Source organism: Pseudochaenichthys georgianus, chromosome 16 (assembly GCF_902827115.2).
Source record: "Pseudochaenichthys georgianus chromosome 16, fPseGeo1.2, whole genome shotgun sequence".
In the NCBI taxonomy this organism is placed as follows: domain Eukaryota; kingdom Metazoa; phylum Chordata; class Actinopteri; order Perciformes; family Channichthyidae; genus Pseudochaenichthys; species Pseudochaenichthys georgianus.
Window position 1 is genome coordinate 37,546,719 of NC_047518.2, and position 23,205 is coordinate 37,569,923.

The 23,205-nt window shown below is 40.3% G+C and overlaps 1 protein-coding gene across 3 annotated transcripts in view; it reads left to right on the forward strand.

The window, feature by feature from the left end:
- Window positions 1-22,775, forward strand: part of bcam (basal cell adhesion molecule (Lutheran blood group)) — a 55,786-nt gene extending 33,011 nt beyond the window's left edge. Inside the window, exons 3-17 of one of the 3 annotated variants that reach the window (XM_034102317.2) lie at window positions 355-568; window positions 2,617-2,690; window positions 2,776-2,872; window positions 3,512-3,694; window positions 4,776-4,897; window positions 5,038-5,179; window positions 5,670-5,785; window positions 10,543-10,684; window positions 11,715-11,839; window positions 13,408-13,549; window positions 14,366-14,389; window positions 15,108-15,140; window positions 16,758-16,899; window positions 18,622-18,713; window positions 20,820-22,775. In XM_034102317.2, the coding sequence (XP_033958208.1) occupies window positions 355-568; window positions 2,617-2,690; window positions 2,776-2,872; window positions 3,512-3,694; window positions 4,776-4,897; window positions 5,038-5,179; window positions 5,670-5,785; window positions 10,543-10,684; window positions 11,715-11,839; window positions 13,408-13,549; window positions 14,366-14,389; window positions 15,108-15,140; window positions 16,758-16,899; window positions 18,622-18,712 (1,647 nt within the window). In that variant the 3' untranslated portion in view covers window position 18,713; window positions 20,820-22,775. The remainder of the gene's footprint in view (window positions 1-354; window positions 569-2,616; window positions 2,691-2,775; window positions 2,873-3,511; window positions 3,695-4,775; window positions 4,898-5,037; window positions 5,180-5,669; window positions 5,786-10,542; window positions 10,685-11,714; window positions 11,840-13,407; window positions 13,550-14,365; window positions 14,390-15,107; window positions 15,141-16,757; window positions 16,900-18,621; window positions 18,714-20,819) is intronic. The other 2 variants (XM_034102318.2, XM_034102319.2) reach the window with 2 other exon arrangements.
- Window positions 22,776-23,205: the final 430 nt, after the last annotated feature.

Genomic DNA, 23,205 nt, shown 5'->3' on the forward strand with positions numbered 1-23,205 from the left:
TAGCCAATCAGCAACCAAGGTAACCCCCCCCCCCCCCACCTTATCACCTGAATCTCCTCCTAGAGCACCATTGTGGTCTTTTTAACCAAATCTCTCTCAGAGGGGCGTGGGGAGGGGCTCCTTATTTTCATCTAAAGTAACAGCCAGAGAATCAGCACTTTAGAAACAGGGCTGAAATAGAGGGGATTATGGGTAATGCTGCAATGATCTGTTTGGTATTTCCAGCCACACACTTCCGAGACATGTTTGTTTATACCTGAGATAGGGCACCTTTAAGGAATACTTAATAAAGAAGTGCAGTGTATAAAGTTGTATTTCTTCTTATTTCTTCTTCTATATCTCCTGTACATCCAGGACGAGCAGGGAAACAGGAAGCGCGTGGCTTTCTCCCAGGGTGGCGAGAGAAAGAGCGATGACAACACCCCCCTGTCCGGACGTGTCACCATCGGAGAGGACTTCACCTTGACCATCTCCGATGTCCAACCCTCCGATGAGCTGGACTTCTACTGCCAGGTCACCGCTGGCCCAGCCGGGGTCGGAGAGGGATCCACGCTGCTCAAAGTCTTCTGTGAGTCTGCCCCCGCGCTTTGGCCTTTGACATTACCTCAACATGACCTTATGAAAGAGGGGCAGCCCTCCCTTTCCCATCAGTTGTTGATGTGTGGAATTTATGACTTGGTTTGTCACTGCCACTAAAGTTTTATAGCTTCAATCAGATCTGCGTGTGTGTTCATGCATACTTTTATTTCAAGTGGCTTAATTGTATTAAATGAATGTCATGGATTTGCTAATTGCATTTCATACTCTAAGTAACCTCATGCTTAGCCTTGATATAGAGATATAGTATCATAAGGTATGATTTGTTCACGTTTCAAGTCAATTAATAAAATATTTTATCATCATGCGTAAGACTTTGGAACCTTTTCCAATCTTGGGGTTACCAATTTCTTTGGATAAGTTCCCCAGAGGTCAATTAACCACAATCTAATCACTCTTGACACAATTGATGAATAGTTCAGTCCCACCTGTCATGTCTCATATATCTCACCTTAATAACGGCCAAGATGTATCACCAGGGCTCTGAGGGCAGACCCTCGCTGCAGGCCGCTGTGTCCTTTCCACTAGCACAGAAACCCCCGAGCAGACATCAATCATACTTTTAGCTTTCAGTGGCCTTATCAAAATGAACACTATTCATTTGCATTTTGGATTGGGCTGGTCAATCCCTGGGAAAGAGGAAGGATGTGTGTTGGGAGAATATTAAAAAAAAAAAAACAGCTCTTAGCGAGGCTTCCACAAGTTAACCATTACCATTTATGCACTCACAGGCTCTCAGGTTTAAAGTGATCTCGTAAAATAAGCTATTAATTGTGAATGGGTCGGTCAGTCGTAGACAATACTTCAAAGCAGTGCTATTGGACGAGGGCCTTCAAGATGTACTTAATGCCTGCAGTTGTAAGAAACAGCTTGTCTCACAAACCATAATTTATTCTTTGTCCGCATTTGACCACTTACTCATTGGGGGAAGAGCTATAGAGTGTCTTCACATAATAGGGTTGAGTTATGAGGTCTCTTTAGGGTCAGCACTGATAGCGTGGTTTATCTCTCGGGAGGCTACAGTAATGAGAAAACAGTATGTCTGCTAAGCAAAACACACGAGAATAAAAACAACCCTGCCTGTCCCTCTCTATTTATATGTATATTAAAAAGCTCTATTTGTTTGAATGGAAGAGGAAGAAAGGAGAGTTTTAATCCACATTGTAGATCTAAATGACTGCCTGCAATATGTGGAAATAAAAAGTGCTATAATAGGGCTCGGAAATATATATATATTAGGCAAGGGACGTTTATTTATATAGCACATTTCTACACAAGGCAATTCAAAGTGCTTTACAAAACATGAAAAAACATCAAGAGGATTAAGATGCAGCAGAAATACATTATAAAAGTATATTTTTAACTAAATCGATGGCGCGATGTCAGACAAAATATCCACTTAGATATCGTTATATTGTAAAAGTACATTTTCGAGAGGAGTTATTATTTTGATTATTTCTTTAAAATCTAAGTAAAATAATGTTACCCTCTAATATTGTTGCACAATCTAAATTGAGCTAAAAAATACAGTGATATTTAATGTTGTCCATATTACGCAGGCTTTATAAATGCCAGTGAAACAAAAACAACAACACACTGAGTGAGACAGAGAGCAATACCCATCTACTGTTTATTTTCATAAGCAGTCCACAGCTGCCGGCAGTGATAAGATGACCTTGCATGTGAACAAGTGAGCAAGGGAATAAAGCCGAGAAGCAAGAGAGAAAACGCTCACACCTGGGGTCGTGTGTGTGTTTGTGTGAATGTGTGTGTGAGCCAGAGGGGAGGGGGAGTGTGTTTCTGTTATTTGACCCTTATCTGCTCATGTGAAGCAGGTCACACTGGAATAACGTGAAGCAGGATATTTACTGCGTGACTTAATTAACGGTCAGCAGTCATGTGTGTTCAATGGCATATAAGGAAATGAAGTTTGTGTGTGTGTGTGTGTAACGTTTTTCCTTCCAGGGAATCTTAATGATTTAATAATGATCCCCCCCCTCTTCCTTTTTTCCGTCTCAGTTGCTCCTGAGAAGCCCGAACTCACAAAGCCTTCGAGTCAGGCCATTTCTGTGGGAGAGACTTCCAGCTCTGAGGTGTGTGTGCATTTCTATAATTATGCGAGTCTTTCAAATCACATGAACACTGAAGAGTCACGTATTCAATGCTTTTGTCCATCAGATTGGTACCTGTATGGCGGTGAACGGACACCCCATGCCCAGAATCATCTGGTTCAAAGATGACCAGCCCCTTCCCGAGGTCAAGGACAGGAATGAGAGTACGTGGCCCTTATTAGAATGAACAGATATACAGTAAAGCAGATCAGAATCAGAATACCTTTATTAGTCCCACAGAGGGAACATTTACATTGTTACAGCAGAAAAGAGCCAAAGACTGAATAGAATAGAATCATTTCATGTCATTATACATGTACAATGAAAGAAAGAAAAGCTTCTCCCTTTTAAAAGGTGCCATCAAAACAACAACATCACAACATACGACAACAAATAAACGCAGCATAAGTACTTATGTAAGAATAAAGAATAAAGCGCAGTAATTATTTCCAGGGGTATAAAAAGAAATGTAATAATAAATAATAATAGGTATGTATTTATAATAATGATATATATACAGTCACGTTTATTGCACATGGAGGACGATTAAGGGGTATGAGTTCAGGAGTTTAGTGCAATGATGGCTCTTGGGAAAACACTGTCTTTGAGTCTGCTTGTTCAGACTTTGAGTCAGCCTAATGTTCCCTAAGAAGCATGCATACAAAAGTATTAAAGATACAAAAACACACAATTTACAGCCAGGTATATATTGCACAGTTATTAACAGCACATATATATATATTGCACATATTGCACATAGTTGGTTGGGTTACCTAATGCCTTCCTTCCCTCCTCTCGGTCAGAGACCCACATGGTTCCCTCTGTGGTGAAGGAGGCGTCCGGTCTGAAATCTGCCAGAAGCGACCTGTACATGCAGCCCACCAAGGCCGACAAGGACTCTGTGTTCCACTGCGTCGTGGAGTACAGTATGCCCGGAGACGAGATCATGCAGAAGATGTCCAACACCATCACCATCAACCTCAACTGTGAGTGGAGGGACAATCATTTCAGTTAGTGGGCTTTAGAGTGTGCTAAAAGGTGGGTTTTGTCACCTTTGGATAGAGCTAGGTTTCCCACCTGTTTCCAGTGTTATATTAGCTGGACAGACATGATTGTGTTTCCCAGAGACAAACTAAATGAGCATATTTCCCAAAATGTCAAGCTATTTTTTTTAAATGGAGGTTATAAACCAGCATCACCAACATCGTTATAATTCTTTTAGCTAGTTTTTTACTTATTGACATTTATAATAATTGCATATTATGATTTATTAATTAATGCCATAAAATAGTGATTTAATAATGCATCCATATTCAATAGTGAAACAGTCAACACAGCAATGCTAGCAGCTGTAGCCTACTTCAGTTTTTCTTTGAGCTGAATGCTAACATGCTGATGTTTTTGTAGGTATAATGTTTGCTAGTTCTAAAGTATTGATGATTGAGTGATTATTATTTAGTTAGTGGGTTACAAAGTGTAGCAATTGATCCTGAGGGGAACATGTAAACGTTTACATAGCAATCCGGCCAATAGTTGTCAAGGCATGTCACTAAAAGCAACACATGTCAACATTCTTCAGGAAAAGTCAGGTTAACCGTAGTTAGGATTTATCCTCTGGGGACGATGAATGTATGAACACGATTTTAAGATAAACCCATCCAGTTGGTATTGAGATATTTAGGCATGCACAACAATAGACTGTGACATTCATAAATAGCCTAAAAAGGCGGTAGAAAGGGAATGTATTTATGTATGCATTATGTTCAAGCCTATCCATGTCTCCTATCCTCTGGATCCTATTTCTTTTTAATAAAAACACAAGCCATTAGGGATTAAAGATTGCCAACAAACAGCCTTTAGCTTTATCTTCAAATAAAATCTTTCCTCCAGCTAATGTTGATTCAGCTAAAGATGAATGATGAGGCAAAGAAAGGGGAGGTAGTGGAAAAGTAAAACATCCCCTCAGGAATGCCTGGCACATCTCTGATTGATGACTTACTCTACAACAGTGTAAAGTATCCAAAGGAGGAATTTTCACCTGTTCCATGTCTGCTCTTGTCCGTCCAGATCCCTCTGAGAAAGCGACCTTTTCCCTTCTCAACCCTGAACCAGTCAAAGAGGGCGATGCTGTCACCATGAAGTGTGAGACCGACGGAAACCCTCAGCCTGAGTTTGACTTCACTCACGATGTACGTGTGTATTTGAGTTTGTGAGAAATACACACTTTTTTGTTGTTTGTTGCTTGTGCTTTTTGGTATTTCACATTTGTCGTCTCCAACTAAGTTTTCCTCATGTCTCTCTCTGCCAATCCCTGTCCTTCCACTTTCAGGATAAAGCTATCAATGGTGTGGGGGGTGTCCTGACCCTGAAATCTGCCAAGCGCACAGACGCTGGTGTGTACAAGTGCACAGCCACAGATTTTGATAACCTGGATGCTGACCTAAGTGGAGCCATCACCCTTAATGTCAACTGTGAGTGAGCCAAACACACACAAGCACACACACACAGCTTCAGAACTGAGTAAATACACATAAAGAACAATGGACCTCCTGTCTGTGCAGTTAAAGCCTTAGTAAATCATACAATTACAAGCTTTAGACTGGAAAGAGAACCCTTTCTGGATTTCCAATTCAATTTTTCACAGTTCATCTGTTACTTTAATGTTATCCCAACTGCGCTGCCTAATTTGATTTGATCCCAGAAATGAAGCAGAGATAGACTAGAAATAGCATCGAACAGGCTTAACATTGGCTTTGAAATTGGCTTAACTATAGAGTAAGTGCATTAGCTTTTGTACTTACAATCTGCTTAGTAAGGTCACTTTAACAGCCTTTTTACATGGTAGTTAAAGCAAGGAGTAGCCTCGATTTCAAGTGGCACGTCTCTAACTCCTTAGACTCAGGTTTCTCGTGTCTTCCTCCCTCTCTCTCTCTAAAATGCTTTTAATTTTCTCTCTGTCAGACATCGACCCTGTGAGCGTGATCCCCGCCGAGCCTCAAGTAGTGATGCTCGGAGACAAGGTGGAGTGGCAGTGTAAGACCAAGGGCTCCGCTACACACACCGTGCAGTGGAAAAAGGTACGCTTCATTTCTCTCTCAACCTTCATTTCTCTCTCAACCTTCATTTCTCTCTCAACCTTCATTTCCTAATCCTTTCACTGAGAAGTGTTATATTTCTAGTAATAAAGGCCGTGTTCTGATCTATCCACAGCATCATTTCTGAGCATTTTCTATACAACTGTTTTTGAAATGCTACCAATGGGTTCAGTTCAGTCTTTCCTGGGTCTCAATATTCAGACATTTAATAATAATAATAATAGATTTATTTTGTTAGCGCTTTTACAGGTGCTCAAAGACGCTTTACAGATATAGTGAAAAGAAAAGAACAACAAATAAATGTATAGTTAAAGTTAAAGTCAAATAATACGAGTTTTTTGAAGGTGGTGAGGTCAGGGCAGTCTCTGATGGGTTGTGGGAGTGAGTTCCAGAGGGAGGGGGCAGCGACGGAGAAGGCTCTGTCCCCCCAGGTCCGGTGATTGGTGCGGGTGGGGATGGATAGGATGTTGGCTTCTGACGAGCGGAGGCAGCGGGAAGGGGCGGGGTGGTGCAGCAGGTCAGTGAGGTAGGGGGGGGGCTGATTGTTGAGGGCTTTGTGAGTAATCAGGAGGATTTTGAAGTTGATTCTTTGACGGACGGGGAGCCAGTGGAGGTTCTGGAGGACGGGAGTGATGTGGGAGTTAGTGATTCTGGTTCAGTTTTGATCCAAGATTGTAAGCACACTACCCTCTTTTTCATTGGATAGACAAAATGTCATGCTGTGATTTCCTTACTCTGTGTGCAGCTGCCGTATAACTGGAGCCATTGCTTCCTATAAAGACAGTTGTGGCCCTGCTACACAAGCTGCATGGTGTTGTGCCAGGATGTAGCAACTGGTGAGCAGCAGACACTAGTGTTTGTTACAGTCCGTGTGAGCACCAACACGGTATTGAAACATGTATTAAAGAATCAGAATCAGAAACAGGTTTATTACGTACGAGGAATTTGACTTGATGTCGTGGTGCATACAAACAAGAATTAAAAACACAGGTAGAGAACTCGAAAAATATGAAAAATATAGTAAAATATAATGTATATAACAGTATTTACATTGCAATGGAATAAGAAGGAATACAATATGGAATACAAATCGGCCCTATTATGCTTATTTGTTCACCCTCTGTCTGAAACCAGAGCCCAGTCTGCTCTGATTGGTCAGCTGCTTAGAAATGTCCCACCCCTTAGCCCAGGGGTCTGCAACCTTTTTGACCAAAAGAGCCATTTTGCTCCTTTTTCCAAAACATTTTTTTATATGGAGCTGCAAAACATATTTCATAGTTTTTTATTGTTATATCAGACAAAAACTACAGTTTTTTTGCATTTATTAGACTATTTATAACATGATATAAAACTGTTAACCTCTAATAAGAAACAAAGAACTCTTATAAGGAGAATTAAAAATAATACACAGGCCTACTTTAAAATAAATTAAACACGGCACTTGGGGGAGTCCTCTGCACATTTGAAGGAAAACAAATATTATTAAAATGGGCCCAACTTTGAAATAAATAAAACTTATAGCTGCACCCTAAAAAGAGTTAAAGGTAGGGTAGGTAAGAATGGAGAAACCAGCTCGAGTGCGCTAGAATTTGAAAGTACGCATCCGGAAAAAAATATGCCTCTTCCTTCCATGGGAGCCTGCCTGCAGACCTCCACTCTCAGGACAGTTCCGGTGCAGACCTCCACTCTCAGGACACCTCCACTCTCAGGACAGTTCCGGTGCAGACCTCCACTCTCAGGACACCTCCACTCTCAGGACAAGAAGTGCACGCTAAGAATTCCAAAATAAAATCACCACTATCAGTACAGTGCCACATTCCAAACAGGAAATGCACGCAAATACAAAATAAAATCGTACTGACACTTATTATCTATATATATATATATTTATTTATATATATATAAATACGACATCTTGTATTTTAGTTACACCCGCTAGACAACAGTGGAAGGTTCGAGAAACAATCGTGTTTGCCGGGTGCACCGCGGCGGAGGTGGGGAGGTTCCAGCTGGGAACCTCCACCCCGCTGCGGGACCCGTGGGACCCCTGGACGGTGCGTCTTGGTCACGCTTGGTCACGCTGGACACAGGCCGTGGGGGGACACCCGAGACCGGGCAATGTCCCCCGGTAGAAACCGGGTGAAATAGCCAAACAAATTAAAAATAATAAAACCGGGGAAAAGTGAAAAAAAGTGTCCGAAAATAGGCACTCGTGAGGCGGGCAGAGTCCCCTGTCAACTCCCGTTACATTCCTCCATGGTGTCATTTGAGCGAAACATTTTTACGAGAACCAGGCTGGGGGGGTCAAAAGGGCTTGACCAAGGCTGACCCAAAGTGCACGGTGGGCGGACTCATCACCTCCGTGATGAGTCTCCATTGTGATTTGAAAACTTCCATCAAACGAGTCCTTCGGTAGGCGGGAAAAAAACGCGTCAGAATCGTCACTTCCTGTACTGACAGTGGAGGTGTCCTGAGCTGAGAGTGGAGGTCTGCACCAGAACTGTCCTGAGAGTGGAGGTCTGCAGGCAGACCCCTCTCCTTCCTTCAGACTTCCTCACAGAGCCCCTCCTCCAACACACACGAACGCGCACATGACCAATGAGGGCACGAGATCAGTTTGTGCACAGATGGAAGGCTGACAGGCAGGTAGGCCATCCAGTGATTTTAGCCGGGCCGAGGCAGATGATTGGTCGTGCTTTTTACAGCGCCACAGCTTCCACAGATTAATTTTTGTATGTATTTATTGTCAAAGCATTTAATATATTCATTGCTATCGGGACGTTAAGAGCATTCCATGGAATATAACAAAAAGTGTTTTCTGAAATAAATGACATACCCCATTGAATTATGACTGAAGATCGTCAGCTGGCTTCCTCTCCCTTGTTGTTCCTCGATACGTAAAGGCTGCACCACCGTTGACAACTTCTCTACATATCAAACATACCGGTATACCAGCATCGTGTGCTCTGAAAGCAGACAACTCTGTCCACACAGAATTAAATCCTGTGTTCCTCCGGAACTTTTCTTTGATTTATCCATAGTTCGCTCATCGAGCCGGGGGTCAGGTTCCTCGCCTCCAAGAAAAGGCGCTCGCGCGGGACCGGAGCAGGATGTGACGCATGTTTTAGTTGACCTAATTAAAACCGTTTTGTTTTTTATTTATGTGTCACAGTATCACCTCAAAATTCAAGATACGAAACATTTTCAACCATCCAACAAAATATAAATAGTCCTACAAATACTTTTATTTCCTTCTTATTTTTGTCTAAGCTCAAGGGAGCCAGAGCAGAGGGCTTAAAGGCCGCGGGTTGCCGGCCTCTGCCTTAGCCTATCAATTACAATGTGTTGGAGTGCTAGCCAAATGAAACATGTTTCACAGTGATGTCACGATGTTACGGAAGTAAACACAGGAGTCTAATCGAGGCGTTTCAGGCAGGGAGGGGTGTGTGGGGGAAGAAAACTCCCTCTGGAGGGAAATTGCTGAGTTAAAATCAAACATACATCAATAACTGATGAGGGTAAACATTTTTTGAATTTTCCCTACTATGTTTACCAGAAGATTAAAGATAATAGCAACACAACACACACTTTCTGCTGTTTATTTTCTATGGCAAATCAAGCTCTACAGTAAACATACAAAAGAAAAAGACCATTTGTCAAACTGGAAAACAAACATATCAGTGTTGCAGCAGTGGTGTTTTTATATTTATCTCCTCTACTTGTTATGTGAAGAATGTTCCTCCTGTGTCAAGCCTGTGTATCTATTGTCTCCTGGGTGTGATGGAAACCCACCGACTGCTGGTTCTCTGGGAGAGAACGTGTTTGTTCTTGGTAAAAAAAGATTCCTATGAGAAGACGTTGAGTGGAATTGCAAGAGACAGGTTCATCATGGAGGACGGACTTTGATCTGTTATCACTGTGCTTAGGAGCAGTGTGTGTGAAGGTGCTTCTTCTGCTTTCCCAGCATTACTGCGCGCTAGCTGTTGTTCTATTCTCATATTCAAGTGCCAAGATTAAAAACATACAATTGATGGCTCATGGCGTCCCTCAAATTGCTTTTATTTTTTCTCCTTGAGCATTTTTACTTTTTTAGCTTGGACCGCTAGTACGTCTAATTCCCGGGAACCTGATACCTCGAGAATGCCTAAGGGGGAACTTCCCCACATTTGGCACAAACATCCACTTATACTCAAGGATGCACTGATAAGATTTTTGTGGTCAAAGGTCTCTGTGACCTCACGTTATCAGGAACGCGATATCTCAGGAACGCCACGAGGAAATCTTTTCGAAAGTGGCGCAAACTTTCTATTGGACTCGATGAAGAACTCATTAGAAAGTGGTGGGATGAGGTCAATGTCACTGTGACCACACAATACACTAATTAGACCATAGCTTTCAGTGGTCTATTGTTTTTACTATATGATGTTTTGTAGTTGTTACGTTTATTCTGGTTTGTTTTGTGTTCGTACCTTTTATCTGATTTTATAATTATTTGTATGTTCTGTGAGCTGAGCTGTGTGATTTTATATTGCATGCATCTGTCTGTACAGCACTTTGGTCTGGAGGTGGTTTATAAATAAAGTTGGATTGGATTATATAACTCAAGAATGAATGCGCTAGTTATGACTATTTCATAAAAACATTCTAATGGGATAAAATGATGAGGAAATGTTTGACTCACATGACTTGCAAATTGAGGCTACCAGGTGGTAATTCTAGTGTTGTTCTTTTTCCCCCAGGGCTCCGAGGTGCTCTCACAGAGCGGCACTCTGTCGATACAAGCCGCTTCCTACGAAAATGCTGGAGAGTACGTGTGTGTTAGCGCCGTGCCGTCTGTGCCAGGACTCACAGCCATGGCTAGTGTTACCCTCACTGTCAAAGGTACATTCTTCTAAAGGAAAACTAACAAAACTGTGTTTGAACAAGACTTATGTTAGGATTTAAATCACATCAGCATCTGTGTTGTTATAATTGTACACAAACATGCACACTGACACGCACAACTCCACTGATAAATGTATACAGAGTAACCCAGAAGCATGAGGCCTATTGCTTAAGAGCAGCAACATGAAGCACTTTATCTTAGTTATACTAAACAAACGTGCACACACACACACACACACACGCACGCACGCACGCACGCACACACACACACACACACACACACACACAGGGTTATAACAATAGCGGTAATGTGCTGGGTATTGTTTTGGTCAGAGGAAGGAAGTGGTGTATTCCATGGTTGCAACTGAGAGAAGGTGTGGCTTCCTACTGTTTATAATTTAGTGTGATGAAACTATTAGTGTTTAGAAGAATATTTACTTTAAAATATAGTACAGGAGTTCAGCGGAGTCGTCTAAGCCTCTTTAAACTTGCTGTAACTTCAACATGCAAATCATTACTCATTTCACATTTCTCTTGATTGGACGAATGAATGTGCTGCTATCATTGACGACAACATCGTTAAATGAAGTTTAAAAAGAGACATGATTAGCATATTGGCATAATCATAAGCATGCATAGTTTTAAGCTATGTTAGTTGAAGTAAACTGAACTCATAGAAACGATTATAAAGATTGAATTCTACCCCAATAATCTGAAAATGAACAAGCTTACTGGGAGCTGCTATACATTTATTATGAATCCCTCTAGCGTTAAAGTTCTGAAAGTAACTTATAACTTTACATAATTATCTAAATATGTGTCATCTTGTTTTCCCGAGTTTAGTGATTTTAACCAAGTGTGCTTATACAACATAAGATGACTCCGATTACCAACTATTCAAACTTGTTATTTGGATTCTATGGTATTATTGTAACCATACTTGTTGACAGTGTGTGTGTTTGAGATTTTGCGGTCTTGTTTATACCAAAGTTCCCCCTGTTCACTGGCTCTGTCTCAACGTTTCCAGGAAAGCCGATGATCGAGACTCCGGCTGTTGGAGAGGTCACAAAGGAAGGGGACATGGTGACTCTGAAGTGCTCTGCCTACGGCTTTCCTGCCCCTCAGTTCACCTGGAAGCCCTCAGGAAAAGAGGTACGAATGCAAAAACACAGTAATGAAAAGCAGCGATGAAATACCTGGTCAAGTGTACAACAATCACTCTGTAAGCAGATGGTATGATCCTTTCCTGGAAGAGATTGCAGAAGTAAAACTATTTTCAAAAGCAGTGGTTAAGATGCACTTGAAACAAATAGCCATCACTATCAGTGTTTTTTATCTGGGTCGAAAAGTGAAGTGTGGCAAGATTTCATATCGGTAGGCTGGTTGTTAAACTTCAAAAGCAACAGAAAAAAAGAAAGAAGAGAAACCGCTCTCGGTCTATGATAAGTAATATATTATTTTTATATTTCATATTGATGTGGAAAAGTTGAGAAGAAATTCCCATATGATATCCCAGCTTGACAAGAAACGCATCGGGGGTATGCAGCTTCATGATTGAAATATTACATCAAATGAAGTGATAAAGTTAGATAAAACTTTAATGATGCTGCTGAAAAGTCGGATCGTTTCAGCAGCAAATAGTTATGTTTGTGAGATCAAAAGATAAGAGATATTTAAGCTTCAATAACTGATTGCATCTAATGTATATTTGAATCACGGGGAGACATATGTAATAAAACCTCGCTCAAATGTGCAAATGATAGTGTCCAGGTGTCGTCGATCCATTACAGAAACACTAGAAGACATTAGAATATAAGACTTAAGAAACACAGACAAACTGGTGATTCAAGTTAAAAATGAAATTGTTGTACAACAGAATAAGAGACTGAATACCTACTGAATACTGCAACAAATAGTCAGGATGTGTCTGAAAACTGACAGAATTGTACAGGTTTTTATTCTATTGCCTATTAAATTGCCTCAGTAAATATTCATTTGATAATTTAGTGCTGGTCATTTGACCAAACATCCCATTTCGTTATGTAAGCAAAGCTGGAAAGAAACTAATTTACTCAAGTACTATACTCAACTAAACATTTGAGGTACTTCACCTGTATATGTTCACGTTATTATACTTTATACTTCTACTCTACTAGATTTTGGGTGCCAATTTTGTAATTGTTCCTCCAATGCAAATGTGTAAAGATGTATTTACTAGTTACTGTTCAAAGGTTGACACACAATGCTTAGGAAAAACTGTTAAAATATTAGTATACATTAAACCACACAACATTATATTCAAGTAACTTAAACCATGAATGGGTTAACAGAAAATGTATTGGAATTAAGACGTTTTTGTTTAAAGCTACAATTGCTGCTTTTGCCTACAAATATTTTGAAATGGAAAAGAAATTAGTTCTTACTTTAACTTTAACTACATTTTCCTTATCGTACAACAATATTTTTACTTAAGGAACATTACCAATTACTTAAAATGTAGTGTTTTTACAGTGTGGTATTAGTACTTTTACTCAAGTAAAGAATCTGAATAATGTTCCAAACACTGTATGTAAGTGACCCCTAGTCCCATACTGATACACTGATAGTGAAGGTGATGCTATATGAGCTAATAGCAATGTGCCACATTAAACACGGTACATGACGAGTGAACTTGTAACACTCATGTTTGCTCTCTCTCCTACGTCCATTTCTCCGGACAGTCTGTATCAGTGGAAGGGAGCAAGGTGGTCAGCTCGGTGACTCTGGAGGCCACGCCCGAGGTCATGAAGGACGGGGTGAAATGCGAGGCCTCCAACGAGCACGGATCCACCAGCCAGACCTTCCTGGTGTCTCTCAAAAGAGGTCAGTGTCAGGAGAACACGATGCTGCGTGATCTCATTCCTCCACCTTTCCTGTATGCAGAGAAATGTCTTTGTAATGACACTGAAAATGTAATTAATGAGACGATTTGAGAAATGAAAATGTGATTTGCTCGTTAGAGCTACACCAGCTTTTTGTAAGTTCAAACAAACTCTGTCTAGTTTCAATGTAGCTAAGATAAAAGAGTTTCACATCAATACATGAAATCAAGTGGCACAACACAAAGTAGTTCTTTTGTAGAGATTAGTTATTAATAATGTATACAGACTGAACCGTTGTGTAGCTAAATTGAAAAACGTACGCTTATTTCCAACATATCAGTGAAGAATACATATGTCAAATGACAAAATGCTGTTTAATAATGAGGTGGACGTTTATTATTAGCCCATTCTCCTAAGATTACAAAATGCATACAAATAATTAACGGCCAATTAACTCATTAGAAAAACATGTTAAACTAAAAAAACGTATTTCTCCATGTAGGCAGGTTCAAACACATGGCTGTTGAGTTCAATATAAATTACAATCAGTTAATTACTGTTATTATTGTATTTTCTGTAAGTCATGCTAGGGTTTTGGATGCTACACTTCCTGTTTACATACTTGATTGCATATTTTGAGCTGAAGTAGCTAAGAAGTCTTAACGGTATAATCTGATTGAGTAAATTGATTATTTTCTAGAACTTGCACAGCATTTAGAGACTTACTGCACACTAAATCCATCTTTCCATAGTTCTTTTATCAGCAACTTAACTTGCAAACTAAAACCCCTTTTCTTTTTCTTCTCCTCTTCTTCAGCAATTGACAACTCAGCCGACAGAGGTAGAGCCTTCTCCCTTCTCCTCCTCTTGTCCTCCCTTCTTCTCTCAGGACTGTTTGTTGTACAGAACCTGTAGTTTAGAAATCTCCCCTTAACCCAGCTCCTAAATCCCCGGCCCCTTTATCACACACACACACACACACACACACACACACACACACACACACACACACACACACACACACACACACACACACACACACACACACACACACACACACACACACACACACACACACACACACACACACACACACACACACACACACACACACACACACACACACACAAATACCCCCCCACACACACATCTCCCTCCGTTGTACTGTAATCTTGTATATTTGCCCTCTTGCTACCGAAAACTGTGGATATGTATATTGTTATTCTTCTTCTCTTGTCACCTTTGTATGATGTCTGTCCTATATTGTGTGGATGCTACTACAACTTTTTTGTGGCCCCTAGGGGACAATAAAGGAATCTATTCTATTCTATTCCTTCCTTTCCTCTCTGTGTTTCTTCACTGTGTCTTGGTAACTTCTTCTTTCCGACTGCCTTCTCATTCCTCGCCTTTCCTCTCTCCGCCGTTTCCACTCGTCGGGTGCTGTGTGTAGGATTTGGTAACCTTAGCGTTTGTGTGCGTATGCTCTTCGTGGTGTGTGTGTGTGTGTGCGTTGTTGCTTTGCTATGCTCTGGGACTGAGAAACTCTCTTTTTCTCAAAGTGCTGCTTTCTGGAAACCCCGTGCTTACGTCAGGTCTGTATCGCTAACCCTTTTCATGTGTTTGGCGTTCGTCTAGAACTGAAAGTCACTGTGTGTGTATTTATGTATGCGTGCACACACCGTGGTCATGTATTTGTGTCTACCAGAGCTACTGTGTTTGTGTATCCATGCTTGTATTACTATAGTCGAGAGGACAGACCTTAAATAAGGATTTTATTTGGGGGGAAAGGAAGTTACTTTGTGAAGACTTTATGCACCACAATTTCAATTTAGCATGTATTTCCCTATTTTCCGAAAACACTGATTACTTTTTAATTTTAATCAATGATTAATTATCAGAAACGAGTGAAAAACGTCTTTTAAAATCTTCTAAAGTTGACATCTTCAGATGTCTTATTTTTTTATTTAGTTTTACAGTCAACCATTCAAAATCAATGCAAACTGAACCGCATAAGGCAATGTTTCAGGTGGCCTGATATGAGGAAATAATGTACAATGCAGAGGCAAGCAACCTTTGCTCCATCAAGCCTTTTATTTTGTAACGGCATAGGTAGTGATATCAAAAGTTAAATAAACCTTGTTCATTGATTTTGAATGATTAACCGTTTACCAGAACGACGCCTGAGGTACAATTTCAAAGGAATAGTTTGACAGGAAGTCTCCGCTTCCGCCCAGAAATAGTCCATTACATAACCCCCTGTAAAGCTGCAACACATGAGATAAAACATGTGAATTAGTGAGCTTTAAAAGTGTTGAGAGGAAGATTTTGTTTAACCTTACGACAGAGCCAGACTAACTTTCCGGTCTGTATGCTAAGCTAATCATCTCCTGGTTCCAGCTCAACATATAAAAGATAAAACATTATTAACTTTCTAGTTTCAAGATTCAAGGCTTTTATTGTCATGTGTATATAGCTACAGTGTAGATATGTCAATGGAAATATAAGGTCACAGGCTCCTCCAACAGCGCAACATAATAAAACAGATAATCTAGTAACAAGCATATTTCCCATAATGTTGAACTATTCCTTTAAAGGACACCAGCCAGGCAATCAGAAAACAGGCCAGGGTTTACCTTTGTGTTAAAACTGGCCTTTAGATGTCATCGTAGCGTCATGTCCTCACCAGTATAGTAATACAGTGCCGGTGGATGGGTGAGTTGTTCGGTGTGGTTCTCTGGCTCTGGTCTGTTTTATCTGTGAGTGTACAGGCCCCGTTTTTGGGTCCCATCACTTCTCAGTCATGCATTTAAAAAAGTTAGTCTAATCCCACATCCCAACCCCCCACTCCTTCTCCTCTCCACCCACCCATACACCCACCCACCCATCTATCCATCCGTCCATGGTTGTCACCTGGACACCCATCCTCTCCCTCTTTCCATCCTCCCCATCCCACCACCTCTTGTCTCCCTCCTGTGGCTCCCCCAAATGAAATGATGTCCGTCCCCCTTGCCTCTCTCTCTTCTCCCCCACAAATCAAACACCCCTCATGATTACCCTCTATCTACCACCACCCCCTTCAAAATCAAAAAAACTCCTCCATATTCCATCCACAATCCTCCACCCCCTTCCTCCCCTCCTCCTCTGTCCTCCCTCCACCACCCCACCATCCACCCCCCCCCCAACATGTGTCCCTGGTTGCTGCGCTGTAGCTGACCCGCAGCAGGGGGGCTCCAGCGGCGTGGTGATAGCCGTGGTGGTGTGTGTGCTGCTGCTGCTGCTGCTGGTGGCGCTCATCTACTTCCTGAACAAGAAGAGCAAGCTGCCCTGCGGAAAGAAGGGCAAGAAGGAAATGTGAGTAGAGGCAGAGATGGCAAAAGTACACACATCCTTTACTCAAGTAGAAGTACAGATACTTGTGTTTAAAAATACTCTGAAGTACTGACTAAACTTCGAAAAGTAAAGGAGTATGGGCTTCAAAATGTACTTAAGTATAAAGTGCCCATAACTAGCAGTTTTAAAGAGTACCTGACCTCACTTTACATTAATAGAACAATAATGTCATTGTTAGCTAATGAATGTTTCCATGCTGAACAACGGCAACATGACAACGTTTCCATTGGTCCCTCGTCTTTAGAGAAGACCAGGAAGTGATGGATACACGGATCGTGTTCAAATCAATAGGCACGCAATGACTCTAAAGAATAATGATCACGCCACCAAACACACATTCAAACTAAAGGAACGATTTATTTTGAAAATGTAAGAAGTAAAAGTAAGAAGTCGTCAGAAAGATAAGTCGTGGAGTAAAGCACTAATACAAGAAAAATGTACTTAAGTACAGTAACAAAGAACAAATATTTGTACTCCACTACTTCCCAGTGTAGAGGAGAGGGAGGGAGGGAGGGAGGGAAGGAATATGTGTACAGAAGGGATTCATGTTGGTAGTGCTTACATTATGGGACTCAATAACCACTTCAAGTAAACTATACTATAGTGCTGCTTGTAGTAAGGATGTTCTTTTCATAAGAAAAGGATTAGCAGCAAATTGTTCTGAAGTAGATTCAAAAGGGGCTCTTCAAAGAATAAAGGGCTTTATTTAAACTAAATAAAGCTTGTTTCAGTGTATTTACATGTTTTATTTACAAAAATAGTTCAATAGTAAGGAAAATAGAATACATAAAAACAGCAGGAATGATCTATATGTAAAGGGATTTCTGAGAATAAGATACTCTTGGATGAGAAAGGAATAGGGATATTAGTCTTCACTTTTTCAACGCAACATGCTGGGTTTCCTTAACTTCCATACAAGTCATTTTGGTATTACAAATACACTTTTTCAGACTCAAAAAAGATCCATTAATGCTAATAACGTCTAAGTTTCCATTTTATTGTTTGAGTCTAATTTGAGTGTTTTCATATCAGCGTGCAGATTACAGTCTGAACATTTAGAAGTATTTACTTAGAGATATATATCATACTTCCAGCTAAAGTCTTTAAGGGCTATTACAAAAGAAGAGCTAGTGAGTCATCTACTGTACGTTCGTCATCTACTGTACGTTCGTCGACAAATCAGTTGCCCAGATCAGCCAATCAGAAGTCAGTCGGCTATCCTGTTTTCAATCGAGACCTGTCCCCCATTGAAGCAGCAGGGAGGGACAATCAACACACATGACTCTTGTCTCTGCACAAGCACACTTTATTAACTGTTATCTTCAACAGGATGTGTGCAATATATAAAAACAAATATTGAGAATACTAAGTTAATCAAATATATTAGAGCTATATATACAACCAAGACAAACGTGCAAATGAAATTATTCTATAACATAAATTGAATGATGATTGAAGTGTTATCTTTAAGTAAGGATTTCCTAATTAGCTGTAAAAGTCATTTTGATCCTAAATACATTTTAAAATGTTATTAATTGTAGTGTAGTAGTGAAACAGCATTCAACAAGCTCTAGTCATCTTTACACACAGTAGCAATACGAGGCAAACACTCGCAGCAAATCGAATACATTTTTTTCAACGTCTTCTTAAACCTTTCATCTTTTCCTCCCCGCTCTCTCTCAGGGCCAGTGGAGAGGTGAACACCGACATCGTGGTGGAGATGAAAACAGACAAGGCCAACGAGGAGGCCGGTCTCCTCAACAAGATAAGATAAGGTCAGGACAATGGACACGGGCATCAAGGGGTTAAAGGTCATGGACCTGGGTTTTGGTCTACTGTACAGTGAGTTTTAAATCAAATCAAATCAAGTTTTATTTATATAGCACATTTAAAAACGATTTTTGGTCTAGCCAAAGTGCTGTGTAACATGTAATAAAAACACTTCACTACAATCACAATAAAAGACAATAATTTACAACAAAAATATAAAAAACAAAAACACAGGGTGTCAGGAGTCAGGAGTCATGCTCCGCTCTGACTAGAGGGCCAGAGAGAAGAAGTGTGTCTTTAGTGAGGATTTAAAAACCCCTAGTGTCTGGGCCGACCTCACATGGAGGGGCAGACTGTTCCAGAGCTGGGGCCAGCTGCTGCGAAGGCTCGGTCCCCTAGGGTTTTGAGCCTGGTCTTGGGCACTACCAGCAGCAGCTGGTCAGCCGACCTTAAAGCTCTGGCTGGGGTGTAGCGATGGAGGAGTTTGGCTATATAGGCCGGAGCCAGCCCATTTAGTGCAACAAATAAAAGGATTTTAAAATCAATTCGGAACCGAATTGGAAGCCAGTGTAGTGAGGCCAGGTTCTGGCCAGTGAGCCAGAATCGGGGTGATGTGGTCACGCGTTTTGTGGCCAAACAGGAGACGAGAGTTTTTAGCTTGTACGGACAGTGCAGTGGATGAAAACAACGCCATTCCTGATCTGAATAGGCTTCTCACTTTAACACATTTCCCATTTTAGTTAGTTTGTGGTCAGACCTGTAAGATGCTTCTTCTCAACATGAAAGTCAAAAGTAAACTGTTTTCAAACCTGTTTTGGGTGAAATAGCTCAACTTGCCTGTGGAATATAGTTTGACAAATCTCGTAAAATGATTTGAAGGTGAACAGACGAGCAGAAATTACTCAACAGCAGTGAGATAGTGAGGAATCCTTTTTGGATATATTGCGATGGTCATTTAGACAGAAACTCGCCTCACAGGATTAGTGTTGGACATAAACACGGCTTTACAGTCAGCAGAAATGTCTTCAAGCACATCACTCATGAGTCTAAAGTCAGCTTTAGCTCAAAGCCAGCAGTTTTGAGAAAGCTATCCCGCAGCTGATGGAGTGTGACAGCTGAACGGAGTCGTTTCAAAATGTCATCATAAATGTAAAACATTTCACCATAAAACTTACTGTAGTGGCATTTTTGACGGGAGTGTAAAAGCCGGTTAAAGCGAGTCTTGTTCTATGTGATATTTGAACCCACTGACTGTGAAAAATGTGTGACATTTCAGAACTGCAGAGAGATTGCATTCCCATTTTCTTCTCTTTTGAAATTGATATAATGAGATGGAGAAGTTGGTCTCTCCAAATGCTATGATGTGATGTTTCATTCCTGAGATGTCATCAAAGGATGATCACCCGGTGCGCTGCCTTTTAAAACGTTGCCGCCCCAGCTGCACACAGATTCAATTTGATCCTGAAATTAAATCTTTACTTGTACATTTTTAAGACCTATGATTTATTCACGTCTTATTGCAAGTAATACTCATAACTGTATTAAGCTTACAGCTTTCCATACCAGCTGCAGAAGTCACGACAGTGACATAGTGTCTTGAACTATTCTGTTATCAAATGTTCTATATTTGATATCCTCTTTACAATGGCCGCGCTCTAATAAAAGCATAATATGCCCTCATAATACCTCAGAGACTTTATATATAAGATATGAGAGCAATTCATACAATTGTGAGAGAGAAATTGTACCAATATGAGTGTAAGCTTTGGGTCTGTTACTTATTTAAATACCAAATAATATATAATTGATACCACAAAAAATATATATGTTGATGTAATTGCAACTGTTCAGTTAAATAATGTCCCACTGTTAATTAATACCTGGTACATTGTTAAATAATCTGTGAATGCAAATGTTCTTCATTCAGATGCTTTGAGACTTGTTTGAACAATACATACCAAATGTATTTATATGTATTGTGTTTGAAAAAAAGATGGGAAAGTCATGAATACAGCATTACTTTCCATGAAAAGGACAATGCATCTATAATGATGGCACATTGGTCATATTCATATTTGTATTAATGTGTTTTTCTCTCCTCTCTCTGACAGTGATGAAACAACACAGTGATAGAAACCGACAGAGGGATGAAGGGAAGGAGGAGCGCAGCTACGAAGACAACAGGGCTATTTTTGATTCATTACACACGACTGGACAACGAGAGGTGGAACATGGACATTTGTTTGTTTTGGGACCTCGGGCAGCACATCCTGTTTGGCATTAAGCTTTGTTTTATAACCTGCAGTAGACCTTTATGAATGGAGTTCTTGTATTTTGTATTTTTAGAGATATGTTTCACCGTGAAGATTTAACTCCATTAATTGATGCTACTACAGGTTTAAAAACCATGTGCAAAATCAAAATGTTACGTCACTGGATGATATTATTATCATGGCTTTCTTTTGATTCTTCCTCACTCCTCGACAGAATAGAGCTGCACAATCCAAACACAAAATCTCTCTTATCTACCCTAAATTAAACACAAAATGCCATTAAGCCACTGTGATTTCCTTTAGTGTGTATCAAGTGCAGCAGTGAACATCTATTCTGCCTTGGAGTCTGCACTTAAATTCTGTCCTCTCTACTGGGTATATTTGGGGAAAGTATCACGCGTTGCCATTCTGTTTTTACTCACCTCAATAACAAGTGTTGATTTACGCTCACAACATTTAATCTTGCAGCCCATTGTTTTGCTGTAACATTTCCACTCAGAGAAGCTTTGTGTTTGCTTTAGCGCTGTGTGTTTAATTGCATTTTTTGCCACCTGTGAATGTGTTTTTTACAAATTAGTTTTCCATTCAAACAGCCCAGGCATTTAATAACACCTCTCTTAAATTGCTTGCCTTTTTCAATCCAGCAGAAAACCCTCCAAACAAGCAAGATATTAGGTTGTACAAATTTGTTCTTGCCAGCATACTTGTATATTTTGTCAGTACATGTTTTTTTTCACTTTGCTCGGCTGTTTTTTTCCTGTAAATTCAAATTCTACTATTACCCTGTCTGTCACACAGGAGGTGAACTGAGCATGAGGTGGAGTTTAAAGTGTCTGCGGTTACTAAACTGCTGGCACAGGCCCGTAATAGCTACTATTTCTAAACAAGTCTTTTTGCAGCCTTTTTACTCCTCTCCTCCTGGGATGAAACAAGCACAGCAAGCAGCAGTTCTGCCCACATCGCCCGATTATTATCGGCTTTCACTGTAAATGTGTTGGAATTTGGCAAAATGGTCGACAATCTCAAACTGTGTATTGCTGTGTTTTTGTGACAGCAAAATGGGCTGCAGTTACAGTTTCACCTGTAAGGAAAAATAACTGGTTCACTCTCGTTTGATACAAGCAGGGGAGGGACTTGTTGCTGGAGTAGGTGATGTAGCTTGTTTATTTTTGACCAAATGGACAAGTATTGAGTGTCAAAGCAGGATTGTTTCTGTGTTTTAGGTACGCAATACTGCCATTTTGTTTTCCCCCTACACTGTCAGCAGGCCAGAGAGGCAGTTTGACCCTTTTTACTTTGTTGTACACTGGAACCAATGGCCTTGATTTTTAAAAGAATGTCAACTCAAACCACTATCTCCGCCCACAAGGCTCGTTTTATTTTGTAATGTCTGTCTACTGATCTCGCCATATTGACTGTTAGCAAGCCTGTGATGGTAAGCAAAGATAGATACCTGAACATCTTTTTTTTTTTATGTTTTATATAAAATATTGTGGTATAAAAGTTTGTTTTTTTAGAAAGGGGGATTCCTAATTTTGGAACTACTGAGTTTTCATTTTTCCCATGCTTTTCCACTCGCTCTGAGAGAAGAGAGAATTGTTGGTGTTTTTTATTTAGGATTCTTTATAGGTGATATTCTCAGTGCTTTACTTCTCTCTCTCTCTGTACTGTATACTGTATATTTTGTGGTACGCTGTTGTGACCTCTGTGGTGTGTTGATGTATCTTTTTATTTTGTTCCAGCTGTTTAGAATTTATAATGAAACAAAACTCAAGAAAACCAATCACAAAACTATATTCTCTGTGTTTTTATTCCCATCGCTGCGACAGACAATTTGCAATAACTGATTTTATTCTCGATTTCACAAATGGGACTATACACTTGTTTTGAAATTCACTGGGTATGTGATAAGGCAAAACTCTTACATATTGTTGAACATCTTCTCTAAAATCTTGACATATCTGACCAATAACAGATCAAATATCAAATAGCCTTTGATCTAATCATCAATTTTTTTCCTACACTTCAGAAGATTTAAATTTAAATTGCTTCCCAGCTTGCACCGCCATTCAATCTCTTCAATATAACCAGCATTATGTAAATTCCCCATCACATGGATTGATCTCATGATTTGTTGTGACAGAACAGAAAACTAGAGGAAGCTCATGTTTTTACATCGATAACCGCTGTCTGCCAACTTCAAGATGCAGCGCTCTCTTTACCT